Below are 24,140 nucleotides of genomic sequence, written 5' to 3'. Positions count from 1 at the left end.
TCGTCAGTGGCATTATGAAGTGTTAAGTAAGCAGAACAATAGATTATCCCTTCACCCAAACAGCACTTTGAAATAAACTAGTAAAAAGTATTACCTGAATCTTTCCGGGTCACCGCCATTCATTATTCCATTTTCGCTTATCTTTAGGGTGTAGAGATTATTGGCGAAGTCCTACACAAAGAAAAAGAATTACCACATCTACGTATCTGCTCTAGAGGTGTTAATGATTGTTTATTGACTTAACACAGATCAAGGCAATAAATAAAGCTACTCTGGTTATTTCACTCATTCACCGACGTGAGCATCGAGTTCCTTGCACGCAGCAAAGCGGAAAGCTTGCTAAGAAAAATCAACGGATAGCAAGCTCTTCAGCATAGATTCTGAACCTCTAAGAAGACAGAAATCGGGAAGCTGAGAGCTAATACGGAAATACCAGAGGGAAGAGAGGTTGGATGCTGAAAAAACTGGAATAAAATTAATACTTAAGACCAAAGTGCTCGCACTTTAGCAATTGCCAGCTAATAAAATTACGAGGACGAGAAAATTTTAAATTATCAATGTTTAAGAGGATATATATTGGGGCTATTTTAAGAGAGAGGCAAATTGATTATGGATTCTCCGAAACTCCCAGAAATTCCCTCATTAGTCCCATCGGAACCTATGGAAACGAAGCTATTATGAAGTCGTACCACGCAGGATTTAAGTCTCTCGGCTGCGTCACGATTGTTCCAGCTCGGGAGCGTAGACCGAGATGCGCAGCTGGACCCAAAACGATTATGATCGTTGGATTGCCTTATTCGGTCCTGAAGTTTTGCAGCACTGTCAGCTGACCTTTTCTTCTCATATGCTAATCCTTCTGGGTGAGACTTTACCTGCAGAGGGACCCGTGAACTATTTTTTCTGTTACGAACAAAATCTTCAACCGAGAAATCTATATATAGACACGTTTGTGACTATGAACTTAATTCCACGGGGAAAATTTTGGTTCAGTAAAATCTGCATGATACTCTACATCGAAATCAAATATAATGAGGTACAATGTGCAGGTTGCGTCGAAGATGGGCGTCAAAGGTGGTATCACGGAGTACCTTGAGTCGATACAGTAAGATTTTTTTGAAAAATTATTAGAAGAAAGTGCCTCGTTTAAATGCTATCGAGGGTCAAAATTTTTGAAAAAAAAACATGTTTTTTGCTGTATATGGAGAAGGCTTCAATCGCTTTACACAATGGGTTTTCTTGAAATCGAGTCACGCATTCTTTAGATATGCCAAAAAGCATGCTTTTTTTCAAAAACTCTGACAGTCCATAGCGTCTAAAGACGAAAACGTTTGCAAATAACTTTTCAACCAGATCTTAATGTATTGGCCCAAACTATCTCATGACACCATTTTTGACATGCATTTTCAGGACACGCTGTATAGTCCGAGTATTGTGAGGTTACATCGTGAATTGTGATGCCATCTTTAAATGAGATTTATATTTGATCACGGATCGCTCTGAACCGCTCAAAGCTCGGTCGTCTTTGTGATTTTTGAAGATATAAATTTAAATGTTTCCGTGCGTCAATCGCAGACCTCTGCCTAAGAAACTGATAGTTTCATAAGTAACTACGTTAAACTACCCCCGGCGGGTATAATTATTTCCAACCCCTCGGCCGAGCTTATCATCTTAATTTCCACACCTGACTACTCATTAGAAGCGATTATTAGCTGGAGAAAATGTGGCTGAAGCCGCTTGCAATAATCCTGGATCACACGTACGTGTACTGCTCATTTTAAGGTATTTATTAAAACTTTCTTGCAAACGAGGCACTTGCAGTAAAATTTCCAACGAAGGGAAATATTTAACGATCCCCCATCCTAAGTCTAAGCTGGCCTCAAATTTATTTTGTACTTCTCCTCCTCTTCCGCAAGCTAAAATGCAATTACAAATTGGCTTCATATATACGTTATATTTATGTTCAGGGCTTCCATGTCAGGTTGTTTATTTCGTTAGAAATCCTGTTGCTATGTATGTACAGGAATTATTTAAGGAATAAATTGAAAATTGCATTTGATCGTCGGTTGGAACAAAGTGCGGAAAATGAGAAATTCGATACTTTTGAGGTCGGTTTCAACTTTCTCATGCCATTACAATCGAATTCACGTGTCTCTGCGGCTGCAGAGGTAGATGAACAGCAATATTTTAAATTCAATTCGCCTCCACCAGAACGGAATTTACTGTGAGTGTAAAACCGGATCCTTTTAAACCCTGTATAAAAGCAATCTTACCTCTCCATTTTCCGGAGGATCACCGTTTCCGAATGTGGAGGTGACCACCAGGAGCAAAGCCTCGTGTTCTATGTTAGAAATGTCGTAATCGGCCATGCAGTACACTTGAGCATTAAAGGCGTGACCGAAAATTTCGCCCAATTTCTTGGCATAACTCTCGGATTTGCCAGTTTCCGTTGCATAGAGCACAGTCGCTTTGATACGTCTGGACAAGGCTCTGCCGAACAGTTTTGACGTGAACTTGACGGCCCTAAAACCAATCTAAGTGCACATTTCCGTGATGGAAAACAGAGGAGATGCCATATCTCCATTTGACAAGATACAAGGGTGATCCCAGAAGTGCCCGACTTACCACTTAAAGAAAAAATAATGTAATATTTCCCAATGTGGTCTCCTTTGAGATTCACACACTATTCCCAGCGATATTCTGTGGTTTCTATACCTTATTTATAGTAAGAAGCTTCGAATGTTTCAAAATCTCCATCGACCTTGGGCTCCACCTCTTCGTTATTGGTAAACGTCTTTTCAAGTTTGGAAAGAGGAAAAAATCTGAGAAGGCTAAATCCGGCGACTAGGGTGGTCGAGGAAAAAGTTCGAAACGTTGATTGATTTTGGCCATTGCTATGAGGAGAGTTTGGACTGGTGGGTTTGTGAAGTAAGGCGTTCATTTCCACCAAATGCTCTCTCTTTATCCTAACTTCTTCGCTCAAACGCTGCAATAAATTTGCAAAATATTATCCGTTCATTGTTTATCCTTTGCACAGATGGTGGTTAAAAATTATGCCAGTCGCATCCTAAAAAACTGATGCCATCACCTCCTCTGCAGACGAAATGGTTTCCGCCTCTTTGGTGCCGATTCTCCCCTTTGAGCCCATTGTTCGGCTACTCTTTCATCTCAGGTGCAAAATGATGGACACACGTTTCATCCGTGATTATGAATCGACGCAAAGACTGAGCGTTACTGCTGCGAAAGTTTGCCAAATGTACCCTTGAAGCATCCTCACGAAAGTGTTTTTGCTCAATTATGAGTAACGGCGACACCTATCTTGAGCACAGCTTTCTCATATCGTCTCAATTGTGTCTCGCGTCTGTTAACTCGCGCAATTTCAGCTGACGGTCCTCAAGCACAGTTTTGTGAACCTTCACCACAATATCTGGACTGGTCAGATCTGGAGTATCGTTGGCTCGACCACTGCGGAGATCGCCTTGGCAGCTCGCACGACCACGTTCAAACTTTGCGACCCAATATTTTACGCTGGTTAACGAAGGACCAAATTCCCCCGGACTAAAATCCAACTCCGTTTGGATGTTAGACGGATTAAGGCTTTTGAATTTAAGGTATAGAATCGCATATCGATTACCGACGTTTTGCATTTTCTCAAAGTCTCTAAAACTGATCACCGAAAACGACTCCAAAAAACACACATCAACGTAACACCTTCAAATTTTACAAATGAGCCATTGAGCATTAGGTCCTCGTAATATTAGCAAATTTTTGACAAAAAAATCACCTTCTACATGTCAGCTCGGGTACTTCTGGGATTATCCTCGCAAATAACGTTTTATTCAGAACGCCTAGATATTTTACGTTTTTAACGAAGAATCGAGGAAAAAATATAAAAATCATTGCTAAATCGACGAAAGTAAGTTAGGAATTAATCTCGCGATTTTTGATTTGCCGGCTTAAATGGTTTTTAGCTTTTTTTTAACGATACATTCGTTTAATGTCATCAATCCAAGCTCGTGGATAAGTAGTGCCCTACCTTTGCCTCACCGAGACGCAGGCAGTCGACCTGCAATGGGTCCAATCAATAGAATACCTGCAAGGCGGCTTCGCTTGCAAATTTCCATTTTCAATTTATTTTTTCTAAGTTCACGTGCAACGTACCTATTTCTGCGTAAACACTGGAAATTCCAAAATCGAACAATTCCTCCTGAATGTGCATTAAAATTTCGAGAAAAAGGAATAGCAAAAGGCAATTTCTTCCATATTATACCCGGACTAATAGAATCGGCGCATGCGCAGTTCAGTCTCAAAAATACACTTAACCAATGTCTCTTCGTTTTCAAAGGGCCACGCAAGAACGGAGCGAGTTGTTTACGTATTTCTAAAGTACTTTCTGCCGATTATTAATTTTTATATCCACATGTTAAACTGATGAGCAACGCGAGCCACCTCTTCGCCTATCACTCAAAAGAATAACATAATAATCCTGATCGAAGGTTGGGGATTTCTGCAATATAATACCTGGCAATTTGTTTGAAATGAAATTTCCTCCTTGGTTTCTTGCTTTTTCCGGAATCGCGCCCCTTCTTCCAGATGTGGCACTTCCAGGCCGGATCCTAAAAACAAATCGCTACATTCGGATAAACTGCAAAGCTGTTCAGGAACTTGCTACACAAAATACGTCGTTTATATGTTAATACGCATTGTGGATTAACTCTCACGTAAAAAAATTCTGGACTTAAAAAAAAACAAAAAAATGCAATAAACGTTTTGAGTTGTGGTGTTCGACCAATCTCCAGTGACACAATTCAGTTTTAATGATCCAGTAATTATAATTCATTGAACTTTCAAATAATACAAGCGCGATACCCGATGTAAACCTCAATTTGGCATTGAAATTCAGGGAATTGGGTTTGAATGTTTATTGAGTGCTATTTGTTTGAGGGGAGTTTCAGCAATATGAAAAGGCTTACAGTTTCAAATCAAAATTGGTTTTAAGGTTTGTTAGGTATTGTGCATAAAATAGTCCTCGTTGGGAAAATTTTAGCGCGCAATCAGTGATTTCGCAAAAATTTTCCTATTGGAAGATTTCTCTTTAGTTGTAGTTCAACGTTTAACGTCAACGTGCGGTAAGATATTTACACGCAAATGCGCAGTAAAGTTTGATCGCACACATGTCGAAGTCAATCACCCGCAAAAATTTAAACACGGTCACATGCTACTTTGATTTCCGTGCGATAACGCTTTCGGCCGCACGCGCTGTCGAGTTGTTTTGTCGCACAGTGCCTCTTTGGAGTGGCCGTGAAGACCCTTAACCGCACGCTAGCAAGAAAATGTAATTTTAATTAGTCGAAGCAATAATTACTTACTACACTTGAATTAAAATTTAGAAATTTTTAATCAAATCCCTTCCACTCTGCTTGAAGAAAATGGAAAAGAATTTATTTACGACTTATTAAGACAGGCCGCCGAACCGCCATGATACAGGGTAACTAACAAGAAAACGCGAACTATCTGTGAATGCCCCGTAACTGTTGTGCAAGAAAAAAAAACTGAGAAATTAAATGTTATTAAATTGCAAGTTTTGAGCCTCATATACCCACGACATTATTAATGGAAAATTAAACAGTTTCTTATCAGATTTTTCACCGCTCTTGCGCAACACAGAAAAGAAACGTTTTATTAACCATCAGTCTCCATTACCGATTTCACAATCAATGAATTTTTAGATTCAATTTATTTTATTAAATTGGGCCGCCGCATTTCCGCGATACAGAGACGTAGGTTTGGTCATCCGTGAGCAATATAGCAAAACATCAATTTATTGACCATAGAGTGACCAATAATTCCAACAACGCGAAGTAGTTAACACTGTTAAAATCATACTCAAATAATCAGTGAGAAACGCCGAATTTTATGCTTAATTGCAACGCTTGAAATTTTCGCGATTCAAATTCAAACCAGAGTTTACCCCTTCTGATTGTTTCTACAGATGTGACGGACGATAATTCAAGTTCGGTTATATTTATGAGTCAAATCAAATTATCCCCAAAATTCCTGCATAAGTTCCAGAAAAAATTATAGACGTTTCCAAAACGATTGGAAAATGCGGAGCCGCAATGGTCACAATTAAAAAAAAATAATATTGATTCTCTGAAAACATCTCGATTTGAAAAATTTCGTAGCTCTGAAATGTGGTTGTATGCACACAGCGCACAATGGAAAGCTGAGATAGACTTTTGTTTGAAAAACCGCGCAATAAGAAAGGCAGCGGCTAAGTAGTTTTGGAAAGTTATTCAAAAGTTACGCTCAAGCTTTTTGGAAGCCATTTTTGCTGAAGAAAGCTCAATATGCTTCGGCAAGCCTCGGCATGGTGACATGCATACGTGATAGACGCATGATGAAAGTCATTACTCACTCATGTATTTATTCTTAATCCGGCTACGTTGGTTTAACGTCAGTTCAGGTTAGAATGAAAATAGTTAGATAACCATTCTCTCGTAACTTCTCTTAGCTTATTCTGATATCATTTATTATTTTTTACCTCTTTTCATGTAATTGCCTTCGGAGAATATTTCCGAGGTGTTTGCATTAAAACTCCCATACAAATATGCACTGTAATTCAATCTTTCTCGGTCCTTATCAGTCGGATGCAGCAATTTGAGTTACATGTATTGAATCACGATCGTGGAAACTAGACTTGAAATATTGTATTGCACATTCGATAAACATTGGAATAAGCAAGTAAAACACGTTCGAAAGATTTTTTACGGCAAGTCACTTGTATCGTCGTGAAAAAAAACGAAATATACCCGGATTTGGTTTCAGGGAAGCTGATTTAGAAAGGGAACACTCGAATAATGTCAATAAAACGTAAATCTTCTTGGAAATCAGGGACTGTATTTGCAAATTCCGTTGTTTTCTACGTCAATGCCTCTCTCTCTTTAAATATATGTCAACAAAACAAGAACGACATGGCATATCGGGTGCAATCGCGGAAAATTGAAGAAATCGCACGCAGTTTCTTTTTATATTCCGATCCCAAAAAAAAAGGAAATTTCATGGTGCTTATAACCACATCCCAATCCGTGTGCAAAACTAATATCTCAAGTTCCTCCTTTTGTATCTAAAGCCATTCGGTTTCCAGTCTAATGGCCTTCAAATTTTATTTCCTTTTTTTCTTCCGGTTAAATGCTTTTTTAGAAAATTCTATTTCGCTCAGATTCATTTTTCCAAGTAACATTTATACAGGTTACTTAATCTCCCCATCATCTTTTTATTGCGTGCCTTGGAACCGGCACGTATCGCATGCAAACAAGGTGGAAATCTCATAAATCAAGGAATTCTCTATATAAATTGACGACTTTCGACGAAAATGAATCGGCACTTACCTCAATTGAGCAAATGGTGAATTTCAGTTTTATGCCTCAAAATCCAGCAGGGATTGCGAATTTTATATTATGAGTTCTACGTGGTTTATTTTTCCAATTTCAATTTAAAAGTTCATTCCAGAATTTTTGCCTTAGATTACCGCTAAATTTATTTCTTAATCATATCCATGAAGTAAAAAAACTATCACCAGTTTCTAGAACGACTTCAGCTTTGAATATTGTGCTTTCGAGGTCCAAGTGATTCTAACACACTCAAGTCGATATACGGGGTGTTTAATAAACATACCGACATATTTTCCGGGGATGTCGAGCTCACGAAAACAAATATTGAAAGTTGGGTCAGAAACCGCTTCGTTTCCAAGATACAGAGTGTTTAATTTCCTTTTTTAATTTTTGAAATATTTTTAAAACGGTTTGGCAAAAGGGGGTGAAATTAAGGACGCGCTTTGGTGGGATAAACGTGCTGGCAGAATGTTTCCACTTGCAGCAGTGACGTTCGTGCAGCCATTCGATGAGACGATTTTATTGAAAAAAGTAGTACACCACTGGCTTTTTTTTATATGAACATATTTTTTTAATATTCCATCAGTTCTTATTAAGAAAGGCCTCTTAATGTTTTGTGGCTCGAGTAACTGTTTTCGAGATAAAAAATAACTTCTTATTCCCGCGCCTCATCAAAGAAAACCGGTACGGGCTTCCAGCGCGATTATGTTTAATTCTTTAAGAGAATTTCATTTAGTTCTCTTTCAGTAAAGGCAGAGAACATAAAGACAGACACGTGTGAAACATGCCTTATCGCAAAATAATACTTTTCTTCCTAAGTATGTTTCCTTTAAATTATGAAATATTAGAAATGTCGGAAGGCCGCCCGGGCGCCGCTGCTGTGGGTGGAAACATGCTGTCTACGCCAGAACGTGCACATTTATGCCGCCATAGTGTGTCCCTAATTTCATGTCCTTTTCTCAAACCATTTTTGACATATTTTAAAAATATTAAAAAAAAAATTAAACCTTCAGTATCTTGGAAACAAAATGATTCGGACCTAACTTCATTCGATCTAAATGTTGGTTTCTGTGAACTCCACATCCTCTGAAAGTTGGTCCGCGTGTTTACGAAACACCCTATATGTAGTTAATTAAAAAAAAAAAAATTATTAAATGAATCATCTTTATAAATGTATTTTTATGTAAATATTCTATACGGGACAGCTGCGGCCAACTTTAATTGAATTATTCGAATAATAGCTCAATGCATTTTCATTGTACTTTCGCATTTAAATGAAACATCGTGTGTCCTAATTTCAGGTCCATGCCGAGAAGCGTACATTATATTAATAAAATCGGTCAAAAACGCGATGTTAGCTTGTCAAATTTGAAAATTTTGTGCAAATTCCGAGAAACCAGATACCGCCTTGACTCCCAAAAATATGAAAAGACTACAATCTCAAGTTCGTTAAATTAAATTTGGACTTTGTAGTAAACTCGAAGACGAACGCTTCGACTCGCAGTTCAAAGAGAACCGCCCAAAAAGTAACAACGTTATCCACAAATACTACTAGCATATCGTAAAACAACACTAAACTAGTATCGTTACCCGCAGCAACTAGGAATATAAAAATGGTACATTCTAACTACAGAGCTGTTATTTTTGCCTTCTTGGTCCCATGAAGGAAGCTATGAACGTAAACGGAAGTTCTCTCGTCGTGACGTCACTGAGCGAGGTGAAGTAGCTCCGGGTTCAAGCTGATGCGATAAAGCTAGTAATAAATACATAGTCAACAAGCGTGAATCTAGAATGCTTTCGTTCACGTATTCCGATGTGAACAATTTGTCAATAATTAGTCGTTAAAATGTCCCGCGCTAATACGGGACACGCACGGCTGGGCCGCAGTCCTGCACTGGCGCGGGTTTTCTCGCATACGAGTGGAAATGCGGAAATTTTTGCTCATACTCAAAGTCCACATCTGCATTTTGAACCCAAAGTCCGGCGAGGACGTTATTGAATTACTGCTTTTCTTGCATTATGGCTAATCGGATTTTAGGCAGCGACCTCATTTTTCATCAACAAATTTCACATAAAACTCCTCACATTTTAAAACTCTAAACAAGGCCCCCAGGTGCAAAAAGGCTCTAAATTGTTCAAACCGCCACTTTGAATAAATAAAGTCATCCCATAACTTTCTGTATATTTGAAAACACGTCGAGGCTTAAATGTATTGCACCGAGCTAATTTCTGGCATATGAGAAACCTCGTCCCATAAATTTTAAATTAGCTTAAAGCCCCTATGGTTGATTGATTTATGCGTTTATGGATCGTAATGGCCAGCAAACCACCAGTTAGTCGTTTTAAAGGATTTATTGCTTTTAATTGTTGCAATTATTGACTTCTAGATAGGGATGTTTTTTCACATGTTATAATCGTTATCTGCCGGGATGGGAACTCCGTTTTCTGATAATACGTGGGGGAACAATTTTGGAGCTTTCAATTCGTTCTCCACGAGGCACAAATTGGAAATAAATATGTATGATAAGTTCAGCGAGTGACTGCAGTAAAAAATAGTTATTTGAAAACACCATTATTCTCAGAGTCGGGCTAGACAAATTACTTCAAGCAAAATTTCATCTGCTTGGGGTTTCACCCCCAGGGGGCATGTACGAGGCATGACGCGGAAATTGCTTTGTATTTTACATGTGGACATTAGAATAATTTATGCTCTCGAATTGCAGGGCTTTGCAATTATTTTCTATTCGCAATTTGGCAAAAAGCTAGAACCTCACAAGTGAGGAGGAAATAACTTATTACAAAGAGTCCCATCTTCTTTTTTTAAACTTGGGGGAAAGTTCCCTTGACACATGCAATAAGCTCAAAGCAGATGTTCCCCTTTTGCCTCCAATTCGCAAAGTAATTGGGCAACACATTTTAATTTTACAAAAACGATTTTTTTGCCGACGGCCGATTCGCTCATTTTTCCGGTCAATCTACGCTCAGTCACTAAATTGAAATATATTTCTTCCACCGGTCCTTAAGTCACATTCCGCTCTAACGCACGAGATTTTTGATTTGAAGGAAATTCCCAAATGAATTTTACTAAGTTTCCTTTAAATGTGGTACGTTATGATAAAACGGAAATTCCATAAACTCACCTGATACTCATACGCGGGCTTCAAATAATAAAGGGCCATTTCTTGATGGAAAACTGGGGTGGCAGAGCCAGAAAGTGGTGGAACTATCCAGACCCAATCTGCAGGGCATCCATTTCGGAGTCTCACTTCATTCTCCAGATGTTTCATGAAGGATTCCGAAGCGGTGTGATGGTCGACAATGGTGACGCCCTTTTCTTGGAAACTATGCAGCACTGCCAGATTGCATTCGACCATCGCTTTGTCCTTCCAGAGAGTCACTGGAGTCCGAACGTCCAGGCCCATGTTTAGAGCCACTGTCTGAAAAATTGCGTAAATTTTTTATTGATTTTAAAAATATTCATATCGGTGTTCTTGAAAAAACTCCAAGGGCGAGGGCTTGAAAATTATAATATTGTCAAAGTACAAGGTGGAGTTTCATGGAAAGCCAGAAGAGAACCCTCAACATCTATACTGCCCCATTCTGGAGCCAATCAGAAGAACAATACCGGGAGAGAAAACACCTTTCGCAGGAAACTTTTATGATATAATCGGACATGAAATGTTCTTAAGTTCACCTTGAAAACTCCATTTTGAGGATCGGACAGCTCGCCCGAAACATAAGTAATTAGCAGTGTTGTCATAAATCTTAGCGAAGTCTGTATAACGCAATTTTCAACGCTCTATTTTCTTTAATTATTATCCGACTCTAAAAGATGAATCACAGAAGTGTGAAAAGCTCGTCAGCGGTACTCAACGCTCTGCTCGATGTTCCACAACTTTCAACATAGATCAAAAGGGAGACCTCCCGTCCAATGCGACTCGCCCGAGTCTTCGCGAGACCTCCCGCGGGAGGAATGCAAGAAAGTCCTTCAGAAAGTCGCAAAGACAAAGAAGCCTTAGACACAGGTTTCTTGAAGCCGCCATTTTCCTTCTGGAGGAACTTCCGCCTTTTGAGAGCGATAGGGTAATGGCCTTCACACGCAGAACGAGCCGTTATGCGGAAGAAGCCCTCATGGAGTGAAAAAGGCTGGTTCGAGAAGGGAAAAGGGTTCAGTCGTTGTTTTATAAGTTTCTAAGTACGGAAGGAAGTTTTTTGTGAAGAAAATGGCGATTCATTGGTTCTCTTCTTAGGACCATCGCCTGGGCTTGTTTATGCACTGACCGTCCACAACAGATTCAAAATGAGATCTAGTATAGAGATCTCGTAAACGGTTATAGATGCCGATGCCGTCAAGTGAGGAGAACTGCGCGCGAATTCAATAATATTGAAATGACGTCATTAATAAGTCAAATTAATTTAACGTTTTCAAGTCTTTTTTTCAATTTAAATTCTCAAACTTTTCTTTTTTCCTCGCGTTATTGTAGTTTAGCGAAGGAAATCCCAAACTCTTTTACATTTTTTTTCTGCCTTAAAAACAACATGAACTTCTCCGATTTTCCATTACTAACAGCAACTTATTTTTTTCCATTAATTTCTCTTCGCCATAGTAGCGCCCTGTCAGTAAATAAAGTAGCGATGTACATTGCTCAGGAAGTTTATAGTAACCACTTTTAAATTCCCCTCCATAACTTCTTCCAATCGTATGTAACTGGAAATTCCTTATTAGAAAATCAAAATTGATATTTCAATTTTAAATGGTGAAAGTTTCAAGACGATGTGAAAAGACCTAAGAACTTTGAATAAATTGGAAAGCTAAATCGTGTTTTCAGTGTATGTAGGGAGCACATGCAACAACATTGAGACAAATCGGACATTTTTCAAACGAGAGATATTCTTAGCAAAACGTTTCAAATACAGAAATGCTCGCTTTGGAAAAATGTGGAAGTCGTAAATCAAGAACTTTCGCTGACAAATTGATAATGGATTTAATCTATGGAGTTCGCTTCATGAAAATTAAAAGTAGAAACATGACTTGCAATTTGAGTTCGCAGATATTTTACACGTAAGAGCTTGATCTCCTCTCGTTGTTAATATCATGCCTCCCGGCTATTAAACACAAATTAGGGAAAACACCGCCGTTTTATGTGTTTTTACCGCTGCCATGAATAATAAAAAAAGATTTTACGACCCGCAAATAAGAACATAAATTCTCCGGGAAAAATCGACATTCTCTTAGGGATGCTAACACTAGGGTGCTATTAGACCAACGTATTATTTTTTCGTTATTTAGTATATAAATTTAAGTCTAAACCCTATGTATATCATCTGTTAAGTAATACTCTCGACGTGCCTAGATTGTAGTACGATTATACTCCGGTAACGATGATCTTGGGCACTGGAATTTCCGCCAAGTGTTTTAGCGCAACTCGCAATTTGAGTGTAAGTATGTTTCGTCCGGTTGGTGTGACTGCAATAAACCATTAAGGAACCACCCTAGCTGTTGACCTAAATGTTTCACATAAAAGCGACGGGTGGCAAGTTAGCAAGCAATAGGTTCTCAGTAGGAGCACGCTTCTCCCTGGAAGTCCTAAGTTTTGATACTGAAGAACTGAGAGAAGCCTTCAGGAAATCAATCTCCCCCTCCCTTTTCCCTCTTCCTCTTCCTCTTCTTCTCCCTCTCCCTTTTCCTCTCCCTTTCCCTCTCTCTCTTCCTCTTCCTCTTCCTCTTCCTCTTCCTCTTCCTCTTCCTCTTCCTCTTCCTTTTCCTCTTCCTCTTCCTCTTCCTCTTCCTCTTCCTCTTCCTCTTCCTCTTCCTCTTCCTCTTCCTCTTCCTCTTCTTCTCCCTCTCCCTTTTCCTCTCCCTTTCCCTCTCTCTCTTCCTCTTCCTCTTCCTCTTCGAAGTCGTCTTTTTCTCGTATTGCTCGTCACGGGGACTTAGTTACGCCAATAGTATTTTGTAGTGACTCAATGTCCACTTTGTTTTAATTGTTCAATTGTACTCGTATATATAGCGAGATTGATTCAAATCAGTTAGTGATGTTGACATTAAAAATGTCGCTAAACGGTTGTTGATTAGTTTTGACCAGGAAACAGTGTCCCGGAGATTGCGATTTCAGGTCATGGTCCAAACGTGGTTATTTAATCCACAATTATTTTCGACCCACTGTTGGATCCAAAAAGCCGGATCAACAAAACCACATTTGAGCCTTCGTCCTGGACCAAACAAGGGTTGCTTCACACAGACCGGGTCATGCTAAACTGATTAAGTTCCCCTGCTTGAATTCTTACTATTTAAATAATACGTGAGCTCTCGACTTTATGAAAAGTTGGACCTTTTCAGACGAGCGCAAAACTCCAGAAAAGTGAGTTTTATGCGTTCATTAAGCGTGCCAGTAAAGTGTTATGTAATGAAGCTAATGAAAGGGAATGAGAGAAACTTCTAATATCAACGTTAATATTTTAATCTCATGTCTTTAGAGTTAAGCCAGAAGCAGTTTAACCTGTGAAATGCAGGAAAATGAACTACCATCTATTCGGGGATAAAGACGAAAATTTTCTTAAACTGAGATTAGGCCTTCAGACATTATTTCTCGTGGATTTATTGAAATTGAATAATGTGTAGTTTATGGTAAGTGTACTTCGCGATAAATGTTGCCCATATTTAAGTATCTAGTCTAAGACACTGTTCTTATGAAGTAGATGTTGCATTTAAAGAAATCAATTAATGTCATAAAATGTTTATGTATAAACGTCTGAAATCAGCATCAAAAAACATAATCAACAGAGTACCACACGTCTTCGAAATCAATACCGTCCATGTGAGGTGAAAGAGACCGGAATATCATCCTCCGATACAGTTCGTCATGGTTTTTTGGATATTCTCGGCAACGTCTCGTTGAAAGAGGAAGTTCCATTGATGCCTTCCGCCCAAAATTCACACCAATTAGTAACATCTGTCGGATAAATTTGCTTCTCACGAACAACACTGGTTCCTCAATAGTTCAAACGCGACAATTTTGCTTATTGAAGAAGCCGTCAACACGAAAATAGGGCACATCACTGCAGATAATATTTTTTGGAAAAATTACTATTCACTATTTGTTGTTCAATTATCCATTCGACGAATTCCTTCCTCTGTGCGTGATCTGTAGCCTGGAGTTGTTGAGTGAGTTGGATTTTGTAGGTATGAATATGTAGACATCTCGCGAGAATGCGCTGCGTAGCACTTCTTGTGAAACGCAATTCTTGAGTGAGATGTCAAATGGATGTTCTTGGACCTTTGGCTCAATCTCCTTAAATTTTCTTTCCGGTCTCATTACAATTGAGGCGTTTGAAGCGCTTTTCTGGCCGAAAATTTGACGCAACTTGCGCATCGCCATAGTCCAACTCTCACCATTTTTGAGATGATATTTAATAATTAATTTATGTAATAACGGTGAATTTGAATTGGAAAAAAAAAACAGAAAAGATGGCGCCAAATTAAAATCTTGCACTCTCGTGGAGGCACCCTTTGGTATATATCAATGATAGTCGTAAATTTACCAGTAGCTACGTAAGTAATTCTGCTAACGGAATTGCTATTATCGAGACATTAAGGTGAGACCTTGAAGCTTCCCTATATGGCCACTATTACTCATTTTACACCCCTACCGGGGTCGGTTAAACCCAATTTAATTCACTTATTTATTGATACTTCTGGCCGTCATTGAACCTTTTACGGCGATTCTTCGGCAACAGCTTTAACATCGATTCGACGTCCAATTTCTCTGAAACCTTACCTCTAAAACATTAAGCCGATGGGTGTCGCAAAGGTTCCTGCACCCAATCTCGGTGCTCATGTACCATCCGTTAAATGGGGCGGCTGTAAACTGTAGTCCCCCGCAGTCGAACATCATGTTTGAGACTGCAGGCAGTGCGTACCATCTCAATCCGAGGTTCTCGAACCAACTCAAACTGAAATGAGTTTTTAATAAATGTTTACATGTTATGTAAAGGGTTGCGAACGTGCTACAGTATCAGGAGTTGCATCACAAATCTATGTCGATAATTGTTTATTTACTGTTAGATTTTTTCAATGAATTGCAATATATACAGAGTGACCACTTACACCAATGTAGTATAGTATAAAGTGCAATTTAAATTAATTTGTATCGATTTTATGATTTAAAAAAAAGTATCCTTAAATTTTTCAGACGTGTCTAAATTGAGTATTCTTCAAACTAGTAGAGATGTGACAACCTCGTATGAACAGTTTTAGAGCCCACAGACGACTTCGCCAAGTGCGTTCATTCTTCCCTCAACCCTCAGTGTCCTCAACGGTGCCGAACGCCGTCATTTCGCAACCTCGATTATCCTGCACAATCCGAGCTGACCTGAACGAGTTCTTGCGACTTGAACTCAAGTGAGCGATTTTCTTAAATCGAAAATTGTCTTATTCTTAGACCAATTGGATCAGACCTAAACTATAGCTCTACGCCCTTATGTGGCCCATTTCTTAAAATATGGTTTTAATTTGGACAAGCTTGACAACTTCAAACTTGGTATCTGTTCAACTTCAGGTTTTGCCGACGCCATTTAAGTCAGCTTCAAACCGATTATTTTAAACTCGAATATGCAAAGAAACTCTTCTAAAATATTAAGTTCCCAGAAGGGTTGCAGTAGCCCTTAATTTTCGTGTCTCGTGGGATGAAACTTGGAGTTTGCTATGCTTTTAGACCCGAAATTGTCCTAACTTTGATGTAGGTTGTGCAGTGTCTCCGAGTTTTTTTTATATGAAGTTTACGTTAACATTTTTGTGTACATATTTTTTAAGTAATGATGTCATCCCTCTTCAAGATCAAACGCAGTTCTTTGTCCTAACACGAGAAAACTATGTTAAAAATAATTAGCTTTCACCCTAAGGTCTGCACCGCCCAAAGGAAACTCAGTTATTTGCACTTGCTTGGGGCACTCAAAGATCTAATGCATTTCTAATGAGAAATCAAAGGCAAAAGACAGAGAAATTAGAAATTAATAAGCTTTCCTTCGGTTATCAACGGCTTTGAAACCTGCGGTTATTCAATTAGAAACGAAATTTTCCAAGACAAATTCTGACCTCAATGGCTATCAATCACAACTTTCGCGGCTGTTAGCCAAATTCGGAAACTATTTGGTACACAATGTAAGACTTTCTGATTGAAACGTCATGATAAAACCAGAAATGCGATGGTTTAAAGGCTGACCGAAATACCCCATGGGAAATAAAGACTGGATTTAAAGGAAATCTGAAAATATGTGCCACAGAGATCATACTTGCGGTTGTGTTTTCGTGTTATCGGGATTTTCAACTTACTTTGGGTGGGTCAGTGGAATTTCCAACACGTATTCCTTGGGAATGTCGAAGTAGTCCGGGTCATGGCCGTTTGCCGATAGAACAAGAGGCAACATGTCCCATCTGGTTCCCTTTCCTTTCCAGCCTAGTTTCTGGCACACTTCGGTGAAGTCTACATTTAGTGGATCACCTGAAAGGAATAATCAAATAATAAGTAAAACGGTAATAGTTGAAGAGGAAATAATGGCAAGTAGGCCACAACACCCGATCACTGCTAAAGAGGGGGACTTGGTGCTCTGAGAAAGGAAAGCGAACTTCTTGGAAAGAGAAATGACGGAAATGGCAGAAAAACCGTTGAGAAAGAGCTGGAACATTACTGAATAATGACGTCGATACGTTTTTTAATTGACTAAAGGGAGCAGTAACCAGGATGAAATATAATAAGTTAGTGCAGAGGGTCGCACTATTAGGCTCCTTGAAACGCATCCTGAAAAAATAAACGAAACTCTGTCAGCACTTGCCGAACCAATAAGAATACATTATTTCTGCACTAGGCTTTCCTCATACAAAATCCTATAAAGTCACTTCTTACCTATAACTGAGCCATCAGGTTGCCGGTATCCCGCATAACTGATCAACTGAGGATTCCAAACTCTATAGTCGTGTTTCGTATCGGTCCTTTGAGGGAATATTGTTATTGCTGACCTAAAAAGAACAATACTTATCAGAGAGAAAATAAATCGTTTATAACAGGTGTCTGAAACCAGGCTATCCGTAAAGGGTCTTTCACATTTTTTCCGAAAATTAGAATTTGCATGAAAATGAAAGGGGCTCAAGAACTTTCGAATCTACATTTTTCTTCAAAATATCGTTTGACTTGAATATTTTCTGATCAAAATTCAGGTTCGTGCGTATCTCGTGTTATGATTTATGGGTATTTTCGCAGAAATCGTCCCGGGGAAATCATTAATGTGTTATTTATTATATTCCCAATAAACGCCCATCAATGGAAACCGTTCTTGAAGATACAACGTCATTAATTAAGATTAAATTCTTCTATTGCTCTTTCTCTTAGGATTCGGTTTAACATAATTATCTAACATCTAGAAATTCTAACATTCAACTTATACCCTTAATTTACATCTACTTGCAGATCTACGAATGATGCCGTAAATTTCGGGCCCTCGAACCACTTTCGGTATCTGATGTTTTCGCCATCAACTCAAAGCAAATATTCTCATTTCCTATTCCTATTACGCTCTTAAGTATACAAGTTGCTGAGATGCACTAAATCTAAATTTTGCCTTATCTATAGTTATTACCCCTGCAAAGTTTCAACTTCAGATGACAGTTTTGCCTTTACATACACTTTATTCCATACATATTCCAGATATGTGGAATTATTTAGCAAGGTTAATTTAATCCTAAAAATTCTTCTACCCCTTCCTCCTCCCCGCGCCTTTTCCTGGGGGTTAAAATCGCATTTATGCAGAAAATTAATCCTGATAATCCTTTTATAAAGAACGGGAAAGCTTGGGCTTTCCATCTTAGCTTTAATGTCTCTTAATGAGCTCAACAGGCTTAATTGATTTAACTCAATAAATCGCTGGATATTTTTCAAGTTGAACTTACATGAATTTATCATGGAAATATGACCACTGGATTACACTGGAATTAATTATTCAGACCTCAAGAGACCGGATACTAAATTTCCATTTATACTTTTTTTCCATCTCTACAAACAAAAATTCTAAGGGGCGATAACAGTATATATACAAAATTATTTAAAATTCTGAAAATGATGAATTGAACGGTCCCAACTTGCACGCAAATTGTCGATGAATAACATACTATTTAATCCCCCTCTAAACATCACTTATTCATATTTTTTATGGTCACCGCACCCTCTACTTGAAGATTTTTGGTCTTTTTCACCTTATGAATCAGCTACTTTTCTAATTTTCAGAATATTTCGTAACACTTTTTTTAAATTAGAAATTCGTTAATTATAATTCCACAACTTTCTTGACAAATCCCTGATTACTCGTTCAAGAGATGAAAACATAAAACAGTCCCGCAAAACTAAAATCAGCTCCCCTAGCTATTTTTAAAAATCCTTGAAAACTCCTCCAAACTTTTTTCTAAGTTTCTGAAAACCAATTTTACTGCGAACATTTTTGCATTTTTGCAAATATCGACGTAATTTCCTTTACCGGTATTCGATAAGTCAACTAATTATTTTTACATATCTCTGAAACGATAGTCAATATCCGGAAAACTTTCTAATTGCGATTTTTCAATAGCATCTGAAAGACTGTTGAAGGTTAGCGTTTTCGTATGAGATCGGCGAAAAAAGGAAATAATTATTTAAAAAATGAAATGAAAAAAACGAAAATCTATTAATTTATTCACGATAAAATTCCTGTAAAAAGTCCGTTTTTGTGTAATTCAAACAAGGTTCAGACCTGTCTAGAATTTATAAAAAGATGAAGATAATTTAAATATAACGAAAAGTGTTGAATAATGTGAATTCATCTGGACATTAACTTGCAAACTCGTCCTTTGGAAAATTCAGAAAAAACATCCATCATATCAGAGGCGCGTATAGATTTGAGTTAAAAATCTGGAACACAAAAAATACCGACACGATTTTATCAGACACAACTGCTTCCAGCAAGACATTTATAACATTGAGCTGCAGATAGATTCCCTGAAAAGCAGAAAACTTTGAGACAAGTTACAGATTAGATACAGAAAAGTAATGAACTGCCTCTCGATTTGTCACCCTAAGTCTCCATAATTGGAGAGATACGGATGGTCGTATAGGAAATTGAAAGTCTTAAGAGTTATTCGAATGAGAATTACAGAATAAATTTATATCTGTCCTCCTAGGCACTCGTCTAGGAAAGCCAAAAATGTACGCCTAATTTCACTGAAATTGTGCGAGTTAGAAAACTCTCGACCCTAATCGCTCTGGAATCTTGTTGTACTATGTATAAAGATAGTCGACGAAGTACCGGATGTAATATATTGATTTTTTGGTTAAAAACTTGCCTTTATTACAAGAACTTAACCTTAAAAAGCTACGTCCAAAGTTTAAGGGTGGTACACCAATTTATGTTCATTTTGAAGCCGTTTTTAATGAACAATTTTAGAGATTGTTTGGATATAAAAAAATTGGTCATCGATACATGATCCAATACTTTCAATTGAAAGATCTTAATCCACCCAAAATTAAAGCGAAGATATATTTTATTACGGATCAATTAGGTCCTCCGTCAACAACTGTGAAATATAAGGTGGCAGAGTTTAAGCAAGGTTGTATAGAGCTTTCAAGAAGAACTCCGCAAAGGTCCACCTGATTAGGTGATGGCCTCAGTTTTTAAGACAGACCTGGAATAATTTTCGCTGACTATCTCCCTAAAAGCAAAACAATAAACGACAAATACAAATATATTACAACGTATGAATGAAGAAATTAGGAAAGAACGACCGAATTTGGTGAAAAAGAAAGTTTTGCTCCATCAAGACAACGCACCAGTCCACGCTTCCGTCATAGCGATGGCCAAAATCAATCAACTTGGTTTCCAATTTTTTCCACGCCCACCCTATGCGCAAAATTTAACCCCCTCAGATTATTTCCTATTCCCAAACTTGAAAAGAAATTTGCCGATAACGAAGAGGTTGAAACCATTTTGAAACATTCGAAGCTTGTTACTATAAACAGGGTGTAAAAACCATAGAACATCGCTGAGAAAAGTGTGCCAATCTCAAAGAAAACTACGTTAAGAAATGACGTAATATTTTTTCTTTTTTTTTCTTTTAGTGTCAGGTCAGGTGCTTCTGAGACTATCCTCGTAGTTTAAAAAATTATATCTGAACTGAATATTTTATTTAACTCAACTAAATACTTTACGGAACTTGATATGGACACCCAGAAGCTCATTGCCGTGTCAGCTTTATGACGTTTCACAATGATTACTCAACACAATGAGGTGCATTTTTGTTTTGATAATGAGTCTCGCAATTTTCTCCCATGACAGGAGTGTTAACAGCTTCACTAGCTCTGACCCTTTGGTAAATTTCCAAACTCTGCAAGGTTTTACGGAGACCTTAAATAGTCGACAGCCTTGAAAAAGTAATTTAGTATTAAGCAGTTAGTTAAATCCAAATAAATAGTTGCCTTTCCAAGAACTAGGAGAAACGTGAGCACATCGAAAGTCCTAAATGTCGCCAATAAAATTCCTTGCAGATCCTCTAGTTATCTGCTTGTAGGAAAAAAAAACTACTTTTCGTTTTCGCAAAACATTTCCTCAGTTACTTCCTTAAAATCCCCTAAATTCCCTAAGACAGCTCTAATTATTGCCATAAAAAAGACAAAAAAACTCAATTATATTTCCTCAATTTTAATACCCTGAAACCCGAAAGCAGTTGAAAAAATTTGGAATAATGCCGCTAGCTCTTCCGCATTTCGATTTATTAGTTGTCTGAAAAGTCGCCACAAGCTGATCCTTCGTCTGAACGTTCCCAATTGTGCCCACAACTTTGCTAAATTTGATAATTATGCCCTCGTTATGCGAGATCTAGCGTGGTTTTTCAAAAATTAGTAACATTTAGTCAATGGAAGAGTTTGAAGGATTTTTTTTGAGGCTCTACTAGAATTCTCCATTATTGGGGCGAACTGTCGACCATCGGATTTCGCAGATACTCCAGCGTGAACAGGCGGCTGCTAGAATTTTTGCCGAAAGAGATGGACAGGAAAAGTGAATGATATAATAACAAATTATAAATTTCTTAAACCATAATTTGTCATTCTCCAAAACGAAACGAGAACTTTTATCCGGAGGAGGAGCTTAATATTATGTTCCTCCGTGATTGAAAAAGTTACCTAAACAACCTTCTTAAAAGTTTATATTTTTTAAATCAAATTTCAATATGGCTTATACCATCCAGGAGGTCTGTTTTAAACAACCTTGTATTATGCATATTGATGAACATAATAAGAAGGGAAAAATGTAACTAAATCCCACATGTCTCTTTCGTTAAAGGTAAGCTGGATCGATGAAAGGTAACATTGTCAAAAATGTCGATTGTAAAAATGTTCTTTTACCAGAGATTGATGTATGAATGTGAAATAATGATGCGACTCTTACCTGATATTGCCTTTATTTGTACTGTACTTTATGTGGTTGCACAAAGCCTCAAACATGCCACTTGTAGTCGTAACGTATCGGCAATCAAATACCTAGAAAAAACTCAATTGTTAAGGCAAAAAGTGAAGTTAAATATTTTTTGCTTGACCAAGCCAAACTCATTTTTGACTCTAAAACTCATGGCCGAATTAGGCACCAGATAAATGAAATTTAGTCGGCGTTTGGAATTAGAACGAAAGTGACTACAATAATAATTCTAATAGAAATTTGCTCGGTATACCCGCTTAAAATAGTTTGTTAGAGTGGTTTTGTCTACGAATAGTTTACCCCAAAATGGGAGGAAACTGTAAAAATTATGTCGAACTATGGCGACGGAAAATTTTCTGCATAAACATCGGTTTTCACAAACACGAAGTTCAAAGTTTATCTGATTCAATGCTAAAATTATTGTGACGTCACTACAATAATATCATTAAATTAAGCATAAACTTAAAGCAAATTACGCTACGTAGCATTACTAGATTTCTAATGGAACTTAACGTATGCAAATATCGTTCGCAATTCAGCGGAAATAATGTGAATTATGCAAATATCAGCTTATTGGGGTGTAGGGATTATTAGATTTTACTTTCTGTATTATCTCCCTATCAAAACCATATATATTTCATCTTTTCTAACAAGCGTGCAGTAACACGCCTTTACCGCGTGTATTTGTGAGCTAAAACTAACACTTAACCGCACCTGTGCAGTCCAAACTTTTATCGCACGAAAATCATATGTCAATGTCAAAATTGTTTGTGGGCGTTTGACCCTGGCATACGTGGGATACATTTTTACTGCACATGTGTGTAAATGTAAATTTGACCTAGTCACTTTGGAGTAGTAATTTCATTAAATCGGAAAAACTTCGATAAAGTCTTAACAGCGCATTCGTCTTCTTCAAGTTCGAACCCTTTTGTATCTGCAGTAAATTTGACATTGCTATTTCACCCTGAAGTAGCATGTAAAAGTTACAAACTATTAAATACGGGGAGTTTAAAAATATCGTAATTCGAAGGGAGTAAATTGATTTTAATCGAATTTTTGACTTAAAAAGTGACACTTTTCCTATTCTCAACCGGTGAGTAAATGGGCTTCAATCCGTTACTAGTTACATAACGAAAGCAGGTATCTTCTTTTCGCAATCGAGCTCAAAATGACGTCGGCGGCGATGTTTGCTGAATTTTGTTAATACGGGGCGCAACACAGAAAAGGTCAAACTTGACTGTTTTTTTTCCGAGTTCTTCCTCGCACGGAAAAATTTCAAAAATCATGTTCAAAACTCATTAGGGAGCGCCATTTTGCGAAGCTCTAATCAGTTGTGTTATGACATTGTCAGTCTAGATAAAGAGAGCCTCAATTAGTCAACTTCAGACCTCATTAGATTTTTCCCCATTTAAGTGCACCAGCTTTGCGTGGAAGAAGCAAAACGGAAATCCCCATTAAGACAAAAGAAATTAAAATCTCTTTATCTAATTGCAAACAATTATTAACGACTTAACGAGAGATTAATATTAGATTTACGAAATAATGTGAAAAGTAAAACTCGCTTTTGCCAACTTTGTGTATAACTTTTTCATTTTAGAAGTTAACAGCATTTGATTCGTTTTCTTATTTTGTTTAGAATCTATTATCAGATCCCTTTGCGAAAGGAGCCTAAGACGTGTTATCATTAAAAACTAGAATTATTCAGAAACGACCCTTCTGTATCTCATGAACAATGCGTTTTATCTCGTAATATATGCGCCAGTTCATTTTGTTCAAAAATTAGCCGGAAGGCCTAAAAGGCTCTCAGGCAGCAATGACGTTATGCAGTATTTAAAACTGCTGGAAATTGAGTGTTGTAAAAACACTAATTTGATCCCGAGGAGCGTAGCAAAAATCCATTTAGTGAGTCGTTTAGTTTTTATTGCCGCTTTTCATTCCAGTTAGCAGAAGAGGTTTCAAATGGGCTTTACTAACCACTTCGGCAATACTCAAAAGCTCAAATCTGTGTACTAGATTGCAAAGGAGTAGTTTTATTAAGAGCGATTTGTGATTTTAGTAGATCAATTATAGACGGTCCCGGATAACAATACCCTCTACGGGAATCTCGTAGACCACAAGAGATAAGGGGGGCGGTTAAATTGGAGAAGGGTCGCGCCTTTCGTCGTATTGCAAAATCATGTTTTCAAATTTGAAACGTTCCTAATGGAGCCGAAGTTGTTTGAGGAAAACCGATTTTTCAAAATCCTTTTTTGCAGGTTT

At 37.8% G+C, this 24,140-nt stretch overlaps 1 protein-coding gene across 5 annotated transcripts in view; it reads right to left on the bottom strand.

The window, feature by feature from the left end:
* Nos (Nitric oxide synthase) overlaps window positions 1-24,140 on the bottom strand; it is an 86,742-nt gene that overhangs the window by 8,901 nt on the left and 53,701 nt on the right. For all 5 annotated transcript variants that reach the window (XM_066299795.1, XM_066299794.1, XM_066299798.1 and 2 more), the window contains 8 exons: window positions 21,855-21,946; window positions 17,294-17,406; window positions 16,723-16,891; window positions 15,170-15,344; window positions 10,532-10,828; window positions 4,519-4,613; window positions 2,271-2,520; window positions 95-171 (listed from right to left, as the gene is read on the bottom strand). In XM_066299795.1, the coding sequence (XP_066155892.1) occupies window positions 95-171; window positions 2,271-2,520; window positions 4,519-4,613; window positions 10,532-10,828; window positions 15,170-15,344; window positions 16,723-16,891; window positions 17,294-17,406; window positions 21,855-21,946 (1,268 nt within the window). The remainder of the gene's footprint in view (window positions 1-94; window positions 172-2,270; window positions 2,521-4,518; window positions 4,614-10,531; window positions 10,829-15,169; window positions 15,345-16,722; window positions 16,892-17,293; window positions 17,407-21,854; window positions 21,947-24,140) is intronic.

Source organism: Euwallacea fornicatus, chromosome 34 (genome assembly GCF_040115645.1).
Source record: "Euwallacea fornicatus isolate EFF26 chromosome 34, ASM4011564v1, whole genome shotgun sequence".
Taxonomy (NCBI): domain Eukaryota; kingdom Metazoa; phylum Arthropoda; class Insecta; order Coleoptera; family Curculionidae; genus Euwallacea; species Euwallacea fornicatus.
This window is presented reverse-complemented; position numbering and strand designations above follow the sequence as displayed.